At 39.4% G+C, this 15,990-nt stretch overlaps 1 protein-coding gene across 1 annotated transcript; it reads right to left on the bottom strand.

The window, feature by feature from the left end:
* Nucleotides 1-5,021: 5,021 nt before the first annotated feature.
* Nucleotides 5,022-15,738, bottom strand: LOC148082605 (macrophage mannose receptor 1-like). Its single transcript, XM_087789838.1, has 30 exons — nt 15,596-15,738; nt 15,129-15,530; nt 13,694-13,867; nt 13,145-13,300; nt 12,772-12,885; nt 12,564-12,704; nt 12,320-12,502; nt 11,803-11,960; nt 11,623-11,739; nt 11,443-11,558; nt 11,227-11,375; nt 10,569-10,768; nt 10,395-10,507; nt 10,241-10,322; nt 10,029-10,170; nt 9,844-9,882; nt 9,460-9,623; nt 9,093-9,157; nt 8,921-9,021; nt 8,713-8,852; nt 8,139-8,250; nt 7,884-8,053; nt 7,280-7,385; nt 6,865-7,097; nt 6,630-6,795; nt 6,400-6,549; nt 6,209-6,325; nt 5,591-5,749; nt 5,487-5,519; nt 5,022-5,422 (listed from the first exon to the last, which is right to left on the bottom strand). Exons 1-30 carry the CDS (start codon nt 15,660-15,662, stop codon nt 5,166-5,168), a joined length of 4,326 nt encoding a protein of 1,441 aa, XP_087645964.1. The 5' UTR covers nt 15,663-15,738; the 3' UTR covers nt 5,022-5,165.
* Nucleotides 15,739-15,990: the final 252 nt, after the last annotated feature.

The raw sequence follows: 15,990 nt of genomic DNA, 5'->3' as shown, positions 1-15,990 counted from the left end.
CTGTACAATATTCTACATCTTATTCCACACATTGGAAGTTTCCACATTGAGTGAAGTACTGTGTCTCTCTTGTGTCGGTTTTACGAACAAATTTACCATCCGCACACTGTTGTTGTTGTGTTTTGGCACATTCTTGTGCTGTGTACTTTTCTGGGACTACATCCGGTAGTTTTGTTGGCGCATGTGTACAAATTATGCTTTCTTTGTTTGTCATTTCCTTTACCGTGTACCATGCCCACTTGTACCAACCATTTAGATGTGCCTTTCCCCACAGTTAATCATTAACTGGTCTGATACTTCTTTGTTTTGAAATAAAATGTTTAGTTAGTGTAATGCCTTCCTCTTTTATTTCCTCTTCTGAGTTATCATAGTCGTCATACATGAAATTACATTTTTCCTTATTTACCCTTGTAGTTACTGTTCTTGCTGTTGTCGTTGTGATTGGTTTAGTTATTATCGTTGGTTTTATTTCCTTTATTACAGTTCTTGGTCGTAGAATAGGTACTGTCTTTTTTCCTGCACTTTCCTTCTGTGTTTTTTCTCTCATTGTTTGTGTTTTTGGTTTAATTGTAGTTACCTGTGCTACTTTGGTTGTTGATTCAATCGTTGTTGTAAGTATTGGTTTAGAGGTTGACTTAACTGTTGTTATCAATGTTCTTTTAGTGCTTTGTATAGTCGTTGTTATAAATGCTTCTTTAGTGGTTGACTTAACCTAACTTAACTTGACTGTCGGAGGCGCTAGTATTACCTTAGCTACCGGAGCCATTGTTGTTAGCTTAGCTATCGGTGTTGTATTTATACTGTTAGTATTTTGACTGCTGGAGGTGTCGTTGTTTGTTTCGATATTTCCGTATCTATTTTATTGGTGGACCATAATGGGTCCCAATATGGTACGTCCGTTTTTAACGTCCTGTCTGGATATGTTCTGGTGAAATCAATTGTGTATTGTTTTGATGGACTCAATGCACTCGCCTTAATGCACATTATCCACCCCTTTTGATCGTTATCTAATGTTAACTCACACTGCATGTGTTGTATTTCGAACCTCTTCTCTCTCTCTCCTAACTATGGTGGGATTGGCAGCCCTGCTTTCTGATTGTAACCGGATGGTTATTTTTTGATATTAATATGATAAAGTTTACATTCTCTTGGTTAAGCCACGCCCTTCTCATTACCGGTGGCCTCACCTGTTTACGGAGCGGAGAATATAAAGGGGTGTGTCATTCAGCCTGCCCCTCTCCTGTGCTGTTCCCTGGTATGCGGGCCGTAATTCGCCCTCATAAAATCAGGTAGCGCGACCTAAATGAGTTTATTTTTTTCTCTTTCCTTCACGATTTGGTTCTTTCTTTTTTTCAGGGCTGTACATAAAAGATTTAAAAAGCAGCGACTAGTGGGAGTTGAAGTCCACCGTTACTCCCCGGGCCAGTGTTAAGGAACGGTTACCCCCCCCTCTGTCTCTTGCTTCCACCGCTTGAGTTGCTTGGTGAGATAGGCTGCTGCGTTCTCATCATCTCTGATGGGGTCCCCCTTTAGCTCTTTGGGGTCAATATTTGTGGGATATTCATCCCTCAATGCCTTCAATAGCATTGGTCGGTAGGCATTGAATTCAGTCCCATCTGAAATGGCCTCTACCATCCACTCGTTTCTACTTTGGTACAGAACGTTCTCCATGGCAGGTAGTCCAAAGCTTTGTGCCCAGACTGCTTTTACGTCCCCAATGGAAACCATCTTCCCCACAATTTGTTCTTCAAACTTCTTTATCCACTTTCCTGCTCCTTCGTGGATGTCTGGAAGTCGGTTCACCAACCTAGTCAGATCCTGGGTCTGCCAAGGAATGTAGTGGGCTTTTGATCCCTTAATCAAATTTGGATATTTACCAGGGTCGGTATACCTGTCTGGTGGTTTGATATTGGGTCTATATCTTGGATCAAAGTTTTTCTCCTTCTGACCTAATCTTACCCTTTTTGTTTCTGCCCCATCTCCACCAATTGTCCTCTTGTGTTTTTCGTCTATTTCATCTTCTGGCTCCTCAATGGCTTTCCAGTCAAATCATACGTGTTTTCTTCTCCTACCTTGTCTAGTTTGATCCAGTAGGACTCACCACCTGTTTTTTGATTTATCATTTCGTTTCGTTCGACATAACAATCAAGGATTCTTAACTTTTGGTTTTCACCTCTTTTCCTTCCTGTGCTACAGTAATTCGGACCCGGGTTATGCTCTAGGCTCGGCCTCTTCCCCTTTACACCACCACAAGGAAAGCAAATGCAAGCGTCATCCTGAGGAGAGCAGCTTCTGTAGTTCTCCTCTACCTCATCTGCAGTACACTGTAGAAGTGAGCCTGTCAATTGCACTGCAGGAGGCCATGTTGACTACAAGAGATACTTACCTCAATGGCTCTTGCATACCTCATGGCCAATCTCCATGCAGAAAGCCAGTCGTCGTCCTATTCGCAGTCTGTTCACGATCGAGGGACGACTCAGCATTACTCATCAGGGCCCAACAACCTTTTTCTTCTCATCATATTGGAAAGTGAGCTTGTCAAGTGTACCGCACAGGAATGCCATGTCGTTTGCGAGGGAGAATCTTATTAAACAACATTGCGTTAACCTGTATCGATTATAATCATGATCTCTCATGAGGCGTGGGTCGACAATCCACGATTGTTCCTAACACTGTCAAGAGACGTGGGAAGTGCTCGACAGGCCACACAATAGGTCATTATGTGATTTGGGCTTAGGCAAACGAAGTAGACATGTGTGTCCCCCCATCTCCAGGAAGGCTAAGCACTTCATGCACACACAATTGTCCACTTCAATATTTATGCACCATCATTACATTCCACTGTCAGGAGCTTTCTGCTGAGTTGTAAAGGAGGAAGTGCACCGTGTATTTCCCAACTTTATAGGAAGTGGACTCCACTCAGCTGGGTGGCCAGTTCATTAAGCTTTCTCAGAGACGAGGAAGGGCCTCGAGGTTAAAGCAATAGTGAAGCAGTTAGAGGGTGGAGCACCAAATGATGTAGAACCCAAAACAATAAAACATTACTGAGCAGGATAATCTTCTATCTGGCTCACAGGTCTGGACAGTGTTAGAAGTAGGTTAGGTTCTTGATGACTGATGAGATTCAGCCGCATGCCTTCAGTCAACTCGAAAACAACAGAACAAGATAACAGGAATTGAGAGAATAAAATAACTCCAACAATAAAGTGGAACATGGCCGCTGTATTTCATTTACTTTTGGTTCCATTTTGTTCAGTTAATGATCACGTTTGCTGTCAATTTCTAAACGGACATAATCATCTATTTATGTCAGGCTCCATCAGTCTTGGCAAAAACCCACTCCATAAATGTCATGTGAACACAGAACACTTTTCTGATGACTTTGAAAGGAGAACCAAGGAAGCCGGTGTATGGTTAAAGGTGAACGACACTTGATCAATGAATGTATAACATGCAAAGGTATCCTAAATGATGAAATGTTCTCTCATTGTCCAGAACCACTCACCAGCAGCAGTTCATGGCGCGCTGCTGTCCTCGTGGGCCGACACTGTCCGTGTGACTCACTCGGCTTGGAGGATGAACAGAACAAGAGGCCCAGGTGGGAGGAGAAGCTAAATCACAGTTGAAAATCCAAGCACAGAAACTCACACAGTTGAAAGAAATACAACAACAATAAATATCTATTGCAGAGAAGTGTTGGTCTGACACAAGTAGGAGAAAATTCAAAGAAAAGGGATCTTGAAATGGATTGAAATAGAAGTGTATCCAAGCCAGAAAACGGGGAGGTTAAGAAAGTCAACCCCTCGACTCATGTCGGCCAAGTACCCACCATGAGACACTTCAAACTCCAGGAGAAATAGTGATTGACGTTACCTGAGGCGAGAATATAGGAGAGTGAAAAAAACAGTTGCCCTGTTGCTAGGATTGTTCTTCCTGATTTTATCTGTAATTAAATGTAATAATTTGTACCTTCACCCAGGATTTCCTGTTATTAATCTGTTAAAATCTTTTCATAAAAACATGTGTAAATAAGATTATTAACATACACAAGATTTTCAATACTTCTTTCATTAACAATAAATCTTGAACAGCGAAATATGTAAATAATAAAACAGTTTTGAAGAAAAAAAAAAAAACTATCTGAAGTAAATAAATAAACAATGTCAATTAATAATAGAAATAGTATAAGAATCTAAAAGAACATTTGATTCTATTTTAAAAAAGAGGATATTGACTGCTTATGCGAGACAAGAAGATAAACAACTATATATTTAATTACAAATTGATAAACATAAAATATGAAAATGTTCAGGCAAAGGAGAAATAGTTGAATAAAGTAGGAGAAGTATTTCATTTAATTTTTATTATAGCTCATTTTATGATCAAATGGAGAAAAGAAAATCATTAAATATTTGTAAAAATATTTGCAGAAATATGTGTTGAGATAATAAAGACTAATAGCAGAAGTGTTTGAAAAACTGGAGTTTAAAAGTTGCCTTTTACCTCACAAACAGTTATTGTGTTGAAGCCTGACCACATCTGATCTTTATTCAGCTCCAGATGAGTTTGTGTTGTTGTATCCCTGGATAACTTAACCCTGATTGCCACTGATGGCTACATGTTTAAAAAAACACAAATAAATAATTTTCAAAAGAAATGTACTGTATACATTTACCAAAAGGTCAAGTTATTATATGATCATGAAGTATAACTTTATTACATATTACTGAAATATCACGGAATTACCTGACATGGAAGTCTCTTGTTATTATGTTATGATGAAGTATTGTGTGAGTACATGATACATTTCTACGTTTGCAGCTCAACGCTTTGTAGAAATTCTCCTTCTTCGACAAAAGCAAAATCAGAAGTTATTTTGACATTTTGATAATTTATTCACAGATTTATTTATTCATACTTTTATGTATTTATACATTTCTTTCTTTATAATTTTGTTATTGGTCTTCCTTCATATAACCCTTCCAGCTATTTTCATGGTCATTCATCTCATGGTAAAAAGCTTTATTGGATCATTTTATTGACAGACAAATATACAGACCTGTACATAAATCACACAATCATGTCACCAGTATTCGTCGTCATTAATTATTATTAATTATCCAAGGTATTATTATTAACTGGAACCTTAGATATCTTCCAGTAGATCAGAATGGATTTGCAGCGTCTCCCGCTTGTTCGTTCTCCTCGATGTTGGGCACCAGCCCTTTGGTGTCGACTGCGGCTCGGATGGGATTGTTGAAGTACAGTCTGTTAACAAAAGTGGACTCGCCCAAACTTGGGGTGGGAATTTTCTTGCGGAAAAGAAGGAAGATGCCAAGTCCAAGAGCGGCTATGACTACTAGAACTACTGTCACGGTGACTCCAGGCGATCCATGTAAGGTAATCTCCTCAATCGCATGAGCTGCAGAAGAAAACATTTGTTAATTTGCATCTTTCATCGTCACCTAACTGCTTTCACGACTTACCGATAAGTGCAGGCCTCTCTGTTGGAACAACAACTGTTGAAGAAAAACATGTCAGCAACTGGGTCGGTGAGTCGCTCAACATGCCAACTCTGTTCAGGACCAACCTTTGGGTGTTTTGCAGATGAATGAAATGTATTTGTGGCACTTAAGCGTGGTCCATTGTCCAGATTCAGAAGAAATAATGACACAAGAATCAGACCTTTTAGCGTTGGGCATCCAGTTAGTGAAGTCAACCACGGAGCCATCAATCCACATCCAGGTATCTAAAAAGAGAATCTCATTTAAACATGAATCTTCATGTGAATAAAAATACAAAATTCAGAAAAGCTTTTTAATTATACGTGACAAGGAGTGGTCTACTTCAACAAAAACTGCAAAACATGAAGATGAACTAAATATTTGAACAGTTTGAGTTTTGAGGTAACTTTAACATGTTCATGTATTATGCTGTATGTAGTAATTTAGAATGTTTATACAGACAGTACATCCTTTAAACATGTTTTCTATTTTTTTGATTTTTTCATTTTCCAAAACAGAAAAATAAAAATAACGTATGACAGTGGTAGAACAACAATAATTAAATAATGATAAATATAATAATAATATCAGTACTATGAGTATAATAATAATACATACTAATCATAGCAAATATACTATACTAATAATAACAACCAAGGCTAATGAGCAACTCCGATCTTTAGTGAGTTGGAATTTGAACTCACCTTCGTGGGTTTTAATCAGCCCTATCCAGAAGGAATTTGCTTCATCATAAAGCTGCTCCACGTTGTGTTTTATGAAATATGATTCTTCAGGATCTTTGATACTCACAAGAGACGCCCCTGACGAAGCACGAAAGAAGGCGTAAAACGTTTACTGTCGGGATGGAATGTGGAAACTACTGTCATCAACGTACCTATTTTCATGCATTCAAGGGAAGCGTGTGCCCAATTCTGACGACCTGAGGTTACAAAGCTGTAACAGAACCCTCGGAAAGGAATCCAGCCAACTTTGGTGCTCTCAGGACATTTCCCGGGAAGTTGTGGTGGATCAATAGGAGGCGTGACTGAAACATATCATCCAAGACTAAGTATTCAATATCATCATCCATGTAACACATTCCTGGATGTTTGGGGAAATTCCAACCTGTTGAGATCTTGCAGAAAGAGTAGTAGGTGTTGGTGCAGGGCGCTGTCTTCCAGGTTTTGTCCAGGTCCATGTACACACAGGCATAATTGTCTACGGGTTCAGACCTACCCCATTTTGTGAACGATAGCATCCAGTTATCGACCCACTTGTAGCGACCAGCGGTCTGTCGAACACAAGAGACTTGTTTCTTCTGCAGTAGCTTTGCTTCGATCATTAACTGTCAGTTATTTACCACATTGCTGTTGAGTCCAATCCACACTGGCTCGTTGTACTTATCGATCTGCAGGGCCAGGTAAGACTGGACCACCGGGCTCAGGACACTGACCAGATCCGCGTCATCGGCCTGGCACTGCCGCCTCGCCTCTTCCCATCTCATCTTCTGTGCCACCAGTTTGTAAGAGGCGTTTCCGAACTTGAAGAAGGATTTTGTCAAATCGGTCGGGGGCGGGATTGCGATCTGTGAATCTTACACAATAGTTGCAAGATCATGTTAGATGTTTCTCCAACTCACTTATTCTACAACTGTTGATTAACTCTCCATCTGACTGCCCAACAAAAGTGTGATATGATGGAAGACAGAAACCAGCTCATCATACACAAACTCACAATCTATGTTTTGAATTCTTTATAATTGGCCATGAACTCACCAATGTTTCTTTTACAAATGTAGTTCAAAGTCAAGTCACACTCTTCAACCTTCCAGAGACCCTTTTGATTCGAGCCGGTGCTGGTCATCCTGACACAATCGAAATCCTGCAACACAGATTTAGTTCACATTGATCAGTTAGCGAATAAGACATTGATTTCGAGATGAGTGAACCCAGGATATTACAATGACTTTTTTTTAAATAAAACCCTGTAAACCCTGCTGATGCTGCTGCATCACTTCACTAATTTGATACAACGCTGCAACTTTTACTTCTACACAACCAACAAAAAAATTCTTACTACAAAATATGTGACACACAATTATTGTGAGAAAAATATACCTTCTATGTTATTTCTTCTATTAATATAAATGTAAACAAGTTATTTATTTATTCAGCCATCATTTAGATCTTGCTGACTCTCACTCATCATTAGGTAAGACAACAGATGAGATTTGACTTTCGCAGTCTACAAGCTGCTACAAAAGGCTCATTTTATGTGGAAGTGCATCCCCTCACAACAGGATTCTAGTATGATAGTCTCGTTTCTAATAAATATGAAGATTCATCCATCCGTTTTTCATTCAAAACTCTTTGATAGTACCCCATGTTCAAACAAATAGACATCTGGATTGTTTTTTGGTTGTCCTTTTGCCCAGTTGGTGAAGGAAATCCTTTTTCCATCAGTCCATACAAAGTGCATGTCCCAGTTGATGTCATTCATGCCAATCCAGAAGTCTTCAGCGGCATTCCCCAACCGTGACGTTATGAATGCTGAGAAAAGGAAACGAAGGAGAAACGTCTGGTGAATTCCAAACTCAAACTTGCCTTTGAAAATGAAAAGGATCCCAATGCTCACCTTGCTCCTTCTCATTCACGATGGAAACCAGATTTCCTCCTTGATCCATGCATTTAGTTCGGGCTCCCTTCCAGGTAGCCTTAGTGTCTTCGCCCACAGTGAATTTATAGCACTATAACAACAATTGAGGGAATATACTGTATGTGCATCATACTGAGGCAGTATTCAACTGAAGGAGACGAGAGCGATGGACAGAGATGAAGGGAGGTGAAGAGAAGAGTGGAAATGGTGGTGAGGACTTTTTTGTTTCCCAGCTACCAGGTTAACTTAGACACAACTCAGCCATTAAAATACATCTATCTTTACTTTTATAGTTGGAAATTATTCTAATTAAAACCCTTGTACACAAAACAAATGGTATATTTATTGTAGAATATACACATATTTGGTATAAAATATTTAGTTGTAAAAATTAGATTAGTTGTAAACATTATCTGTTTTTTAAATGAATGGTAGATGCGCCAGTGAGTGGGGTCTAGCAGCATCAGTGCAAACACTCATTCATGGTGCAGCTAATATAATATTAATTGAAGCATTTAAAGTTCCCAACAGTTTTCTCTAGCATGATTCTTACCTTGCCGTGGAAAGCCATCCACCCTGGAGCACACCCTCCTCTCGGGACAGTGGTCGGTGTCATAGTTGTGTTGATGAAATTGTTGCTTCTTTTACAAACAGACGGAAGATTCATGCCACAGTTGATATCGTTCCAGAACCCTGAAGGATTAACAAAGACATGTATCTGTATACTTTTCTAACCCATTCTCAGACAGCTATTGTCTCACCCATGTTCTTGTAAATGGACACACAGTTTTCATCGTTGTTGGCAAAGTTAGGCTCGTTACGTTCCCACGCAGTGTATGTTACTGGCGTGCCGTCCAGCCAGCTAGATGGTTTGAAACTTTTTTTAACAACAAATCCTGAACATGTGACGCTTTCTGCTGAGGTTACACGTACCTAAATGACTTGTCAAGGTTCACGATCATTCCTATGTAGTACTGACCTTCGCTTCCACTGTGTATCTATTAAACACAAAACTCTGGTCAACTACTGACAGAAAACAAGTGTTTCAGTATATATGACATACAGCCTTTTCTTAAAAAATAATTTGACTCAAGTGCAATTATCAGTAAACTTTAACTGGTTAAGTTTATTGGATTAACCTGGGATTCTCCAAATATTTTTCTTCATCAAAACTTGAAAAAATGCTTCAATTACTAAGCTTATCTCGGTCCAGATTTCTAAACGTGCAGAGAAACTCTTAAATATTTTTAAAATAGTGCAAGGAATATACAAATTTTATGAAATAAACAGATGACATTACCTGTCGCCAAATGAACTTCCTTTCACTGTTACTTTCAATGACAGCGAGGTCACTAAATTTGCTTTTGCAGAAGGCTCTTGCGTCCTCCATGGCCATTTTTTCAAAATTGATGTAGTACTGGGTGTCGTTGTAAATAACCCATCCGTCTGCGGTTCTGTTGTATACTGTAAGAAAATCGACAGATATGTTTAAAACACACACGCTTTCTAAAGCTATAATTCCCAGTTTTCGTATAAATGAAAAAAATAATGGATTGCAGTACATCATAAAAACAATCAAATTTATATTAAAAAGAGACTTTGGTTTCAATTCCATTTTAGAGGGCAAATTCTTTTACCAAAAAACCTCTAGAGGGTATCAGGCTATAACTATCAACCTTCTCACCTTTCTGACTATGAACCGGCTCAGGTTTTGGAGTGTGACCTGAAAAGGAAACACAGAACAAATGAACTTGGAAACATGAGCCAATGCTAATGAACAAACTCTTCCTGCTACAACTGTCCTCACATTATTTCTGGATGCCACGATCACAAACTAAAGGCAACACATATATTTTCATAACAAGTTACCTTTCCGTATCTGGCAGATCCAGTCATTGGGAGTGTCGCAGAAACGATCGTTCCACCTTCCATGATAAGTTGCGAGCTCCACACAATGTTCATCTTCATTGTGGTTATTTGGTTCTCCATAATTCCAGTTGTTGTAGCTGAACTGCATCATAGTATTGACAACATTAGTACACAAAAAAAACATGATGTCTTAAAGAATCTTTTTCTCTTACAGACGATCCATCAGACCATGTGAAGCCTTCATTGGGCCCTTTCATCCTGAGGCCGATCCACAATTGGTCATCAGAACGAAACCTATTATTGTAAAAATGGAGTCAATGTACTGTCACAGTTCAATCCAGCTCACTATTTTCTTTTTCCACATACGGCTCACTTATGTCCTGGTGGCGTTGGATACTCGCAAGTTCCCCACCTACAGCCCGGCAAAAGCTTTGTGCTTCAGACCAGGTCTTCTTGTTACTCTTTGCTTTTCTGTAGATCTTTAAAATGATATATTGTATTTACTGGGACTTTAGTGGAATAACGAAAGGCACGTCTTACTTTGTAGCAGAGGCTTCTTTTACTAACAGGCCTCCAGCCTGAATAACAGTACAGGGTGGGCGTAGTGGGAGGCATCGCTGTTGTCGTGATGTCGCCCGATAGACGTTTGCAGATGAAGTTCTGAAAACTGTTGCAGGTGATGATGTCCCACAGTCCAGCATGGATTCCAGTAGTAAATGCAACACACCCTTGTCTTCTGTCTTTTATAAAAAATAAGATGGAAATACATGTTTATAAAAAGATTGAAACATGTTAGTGATCCCTACGTCTTACCCTAACTAGCCTCTCACTCTCACCTGCCAAGTCATAAACCCGTCCTCAAAGGGCCGAGATGGTGCAAGTTTTGGATCCAACCAGTCAAGCAGGTATAGATGAACCAATCAGACGTCTGAAGACTGTAATCAGCTGATTGTTAGGTGCTGCTGGTTTAAGCTCACACCTGATTCGTTAACTCATGTGTGCTTGACTGGTTGCAACAATATTCTGCACCATCTCAACCCTTTTCTGGACCAGTTTGATGCCCCTGATCTTAACCATACACCTTATTGACACTCACACATCAGTCCCCGACCTGTCACTCTCTGTCTATTGCTGTTATAGGTTTGGTGACTCTGACAACATCGCATTAGTTTTGTTTAGTACGAAGGGTGTGTTGTACCTGGCAGCCCAACGTTGAAATGCGTAAATGTCACTTTCCTTCGGGTAAACCACCGAAAAATGCGTGGATCATCTGTGTTGGAAAATCCAGTCCAGAAATATTTCTCTGGCCTCGTCCCCACCAGACTGATCAAGAAGGCGTTTTCGTACCTGCATAAAGATTTGTTCAAATTCTGTCTAATCATCATCCTGAGAGTAAAACTCAAAACATACGCACCTGTCATTGATATCAACCAAGTTTGCCCCAAAACTTGAGCATTCCCTTTGAGCTCCATCAAAAGTATTCATTTCAGTTCCAATGCTGTAACAGTGCGATCGGAACCTCATGGCACCCTGCAGATGTCATGATGGAAACGTTTGTGATTTGATCAATTCCCAGTGAGATGCCAGCACTCACGGGTTTGCATCCGGTGTTGCTCGGCTTCTGAGCGCCATCAGCTGCTTTTTTGGAAGCCTTCTTCTTGCAGATATAACCGAATGACTTGTCACACCTGTGGTCCGCCCAGCCGCCGTCCTGTGGAGCAGACAAGTACCACGGTTACGGTTGGTGTCATCGTGTTGTCATCATCCGTGTCACCTGTCCTTGGAGGAGAACACAGTCCTCTTGAAGATTGTCAGCATGAGAGGGCTCATCAGTGTCCCATTGTGCGAAAGTGACTGGAGACCGATCCGACCATTCAAATAACAGCTGAATCCTTTGATCGTTCATCCCGATCCACAGCTGATCTGTCGGTACTGATGTTCACAGGCAGACACAGATACTTTTGCGTCAGTTAATAATTTAAAAATAAAGAGTTGCTCTTTGCCAAAGATGCTCATAGATAACGTCATAACTTCTATTTAGATGTTTAAAACTGTATCTTGGAGAACTTTACAAGCTATTTTCCCTATTTTAACTATTTCTTTGAAATATAAGTTTTTTTTTGGAATAATGTATGATTCAATCCAAGTTTTTGTCTGTTTTTTTATTTTTAGTTTGATAAAGACATTTTAAAATAATAAAATAATGATGTTATTTTTTTTAACGACTAAATCCCTTGGTCCACAATAGCAGACCTGAGTTGGTGCCCAATGAATTGGAATGTGCGACTTACAATATCCAGACCGTGAGATGATGAAGCTCTGCTCTTCAATGTTGTTAATGCTGGCCAGATCTCCTCCTTCCTTGCGACAGAGGTTCAAGGCATCTTTCCACATGTGTTTGGATCTTTCCAGGAAGTAACAGTGACCAGCGAACGGAACCCAGAGATTTGGACAAAAGCTTGGCTGGTCCTTGGCTGTGGACAGGTGATATTGGATTTATAAAAAGCCACAAGGACATGGTGGATGTTCTCTTACTTGTGACAGGCAACTGTTTAATAGGATTTTCCTTGCGGCAGATATAACCAAGCTTCTTTGAGCATTCTTTGCTTTCCCATTTTGATGCTTTCGCAGAGTTTAGTGTAGCACAGTCACTTAAAAGGTCAGACGAAGGGCTACCTGTTGGGCAAATTAATTGAAAATACTTTTTCTTTTGTTTATGTGTCGATATTTTAAATATACAGACCTGGAGCCCAGTTCAAATATCTGAACGGATGTCCATTGCTCCACTCCCATCCACCCCCAGAACTTAAGCTGTTGAGCCCGATCCACAAAGTTGATCCCAAGTTGTCAACCAATCCTGTTTAAATGTCAAAGTTATAATTAAAATAAAATTCAATGCACGAAGGCAGGAATATCACAGCAACCTTGACAAGAGCGAAAAAACGAATAAATAATAAATGAATCAAACAATTAAAGTCACTACACATAACATCAGTGGTGCATCGTCTTGTGGCGTCAAGGCTGATTGAGGAAAATTATTCACAGAGACCAAGAGCGGTTAAAGTATAGAGAGAAAAATTGAAGCAACACAAATAAATGCTCTCTTTCAGAAGCACCTGCAATGAAAGACTGCTCGTGCAGCTCCACGATGCTGAGGAGGTCAGCGTCCTGCTGCTGGCAGCTCTTCCTTGCTTGATGCCAGCTCAATGCTGACTGCAGGTTCCTCTGATACTGAACGCCTGTGACCGGGTCAGTGGTCCAGTCTTTGGTCCCTGCATTGTAAAAGAGCATTACCAATGAGCGCAGCAGTATATTAAGGCGAGTCATCAGTGTATTTGGGATTGATATGGAGGAACTTTAAGATTGTTTTTTTGTGTAAAATAGTAATCTACAATTTCCATCCCCTATAGCATCAATGTATGTAATGCAAAAGAGATGAGGAAAAAAAAGTTTTTAAATTACTCGATTGATTATTGGTGAATATGTTTAAGAAAATACGGTGGAAAAGGGAGACAATAAAAGCCTGTTAACTGGATGGAAACGCTTTATTTTACAAGTAACTATCATTCTTACCATAACAAATATATCAAGCCAAAAAAACAAGTACAACAAAATGACTTGAAGAAAACAAGAAAGCAAAGGTGCGGGACTTATTTGTAACTTACCTTTGGTCGGACAGAAGCCCCATTTATTGGATTTATTATAATCTGCTTCTGTTGAACACCAAAGCTGTCCGTCTGAGCGTCCTTCGATCGTGCACTCAGAGTACCACTTGTCGTTGAACTTGAATGGGAACTGGCACGGTGAGCCAAAAGAATTGCCTCCAATGGTGAAGGTTTCTGGGACGAGACACCAGGTAGACACAAGAGCAACATCATTATCATATAATAGTTTGCTTCTCATAGCAATCACTGGACATTTCATGAAACCTTTTCTACGCAGTTTTATACGTTGTGTTGAAAGACAAAATGTAAAACTGAACTAAGACACAAATGCATACACAAGATGTAGCTGGAGTACAAACATGTCAAGATGAGGATCTCTCTCATGTGGAGCCACATTTGGACACCAAAAGCAAAAATCAACTATTTATTAAATGATCAAAATACAATTAAAATATCAATCACTTAGTAAAACCATTTGTTTATGAATGAAAACAGGATCTTAACTCAATCATTAGGAAGTTATTAGAGATCATTTTAGTCATGTTCGCAGTTTATTTTTTTAATGTGAGATGTTTTTCTCTGAAAGACCAGAGAAGAACGATGAATGAATTCAAGAAGCAATTGAAAGTACGGATTGTTATATTATTATTTAATTTATTATTATTATATTACACATTTGATTCATTATAATATGTAAATTACTTTACACAGTAAATGTATGTATACAAATGTGTTTTTTTAATATTCCCGATAAACTCTCTCCTTATATTAATAAAATATGTTTTCCTGTGCAACTGCATTATATTATTAAATTCTGTCTGAACTTTTCTTGAACAAGTATTGTTGAAAGAAATGTTGAAACTCAAATAAACACAAGTTCAATATTCTTCTTTTGTATTCCTCTACTAACATTCTGATTGTAATGTGTGTTTTTATGTTACACTTTCATTACATTTAGATTCTAGTGCTCAGTACTCAGGGCTGAGTACTTTTATATACATTTTCTTTTAGAAAGGCTTGAATTATGTTATTTGCTTTTACCAAAAAGGTTCAAGCACCTCAACGAAAGCAATCAATTACATTTTAAGTTTTTCACATTAGGAGCCAGATGTTCTGTTCTTCCAGGTGTGTTACGATATTATATATATATCATGTTCAAAGTGCTAGCTTTAAATTCTGAAATGTCAAGTGAGTAAGTTAGCTCATCATGAAATCAAGACTTTGATATCCAGCCCTTTATTTTAACGTTTACTAGTCTTGCTGCAACGGCACTTATCCCATCACATGTCAAGTGTCATGACAATACAAAAGCTGGTCCTGCATATCAGTCAACAGTGACATTATATTGAGTCCAATAGGTTCCCTATAGTTGTGGTATGGTTCTGAATAAAGCCAAAGTACGCTGTTCTGTGAGAGTGAATTAAGAAAAACCTACCTTGATACCCTTTGGTGCAAATGTCAACTTTGGTACCATATGCCCTCCAACGACTCCATAGCCCAGAACCTTTATAAACCATAATGTTCCTCTCATTTTTGTTTCCCCAGTTGAAGTACAGTTCCTGGTCCTTGAGGCCAAAGAGTGTGTCGTTCTTGCAATCCCAGTGCTGCAGTTGACTGTTCTCATCACATTCAAAGAGCAGAACTTTAACCCAGTCCTTTATCTCGGTGGCTCCCAAACAGAGGTTCAGTGACAGGCTGAGGAGACGAGACTCCGAAGCCCAACGAAACTGCTGGGATTTGGAATTAGGGTCACAGGGGGCCACCGTCATCGAGGTGGCACTTTCTACCCTCACGCATTTGTTGTGGTTCTCGTTGAAGATCAGGAAGGAGCCGCTGTCTGGAGCGGAACAGAACAAATCAGCAGCAGGTCCTTCTCTTGTGACCAGGTGTAGAAATACATACCTATATCTGCGGTGATGCAGAAAGCATGCAGGAGACAGAGCAACACCGGCAGAGAACACAGAAACATTGCTCCTGATGCTCCACGTCAAGTCATGAGAGATGTGAGGTTGGTGTGAACCAACTGACATGCTGTTTTCCTTCCTTAATAGCACCAATGGATATCCTGTCACATGACTGCTTGGCATTGGTCACCGGACGGCAATTTGGTGGAGCATCCACTTACCTTTGTCACAAATACGGAGATGAGGGAGAATCAGAATCAATTTGTTAAAATTACATTTTAACAAGGGTAAAGTTAAAGATTTTTTTTGATGAAAATATAATACGGTTTCCAAAAGTAAATGGTAAATGGATTTTACTTATTTATTCCTTTCACTTCTTGTCAGCACTAAAAG

The sequence above is a fragment of the Callionymus lyra genome, chromosome 4 (genome assembly GCF_982586985.1).
Source record: "Callionymus lyra chromosome 4, fCalLyr1.hap1.1, whole genome shotgun sequence".
Lineage (NCBI taxonomy): Eukaryota > Metazoa > Chordata > Actinopteri > Syngnathiformes > Callionymidae > Callionymus > Callionymus lyra.
This window is presented reverse-complemented; position numbering and strand designations above follow the sequence as displayed.

Excerpts from the sequence above, each read along its gene's own strand:
- LOC148082605 (XM_087789838.1), bottom strand. The coding sequence starts at position 15,662 with ATGTTTCTGTGTTCTCTGCCGGTGTTGCTCTGTCTCCTGCATGCTTTC. Across the intron at positions 11,559-11,622 it reads GCAACACCGGATGCAAACCC|GGTGCCATGAGGTTCCGATC; the intron begins GTGAGTGCTGGC and ends TGACATCTGCAG. Across the intron at positions 10,769-11,226 it reads TTTCAACGTTGGGCTGCCAG|ACAGAAGACAAGGGTGTGTT; the intron begins GTACAACACACC and ends TTTTTATAAAAG.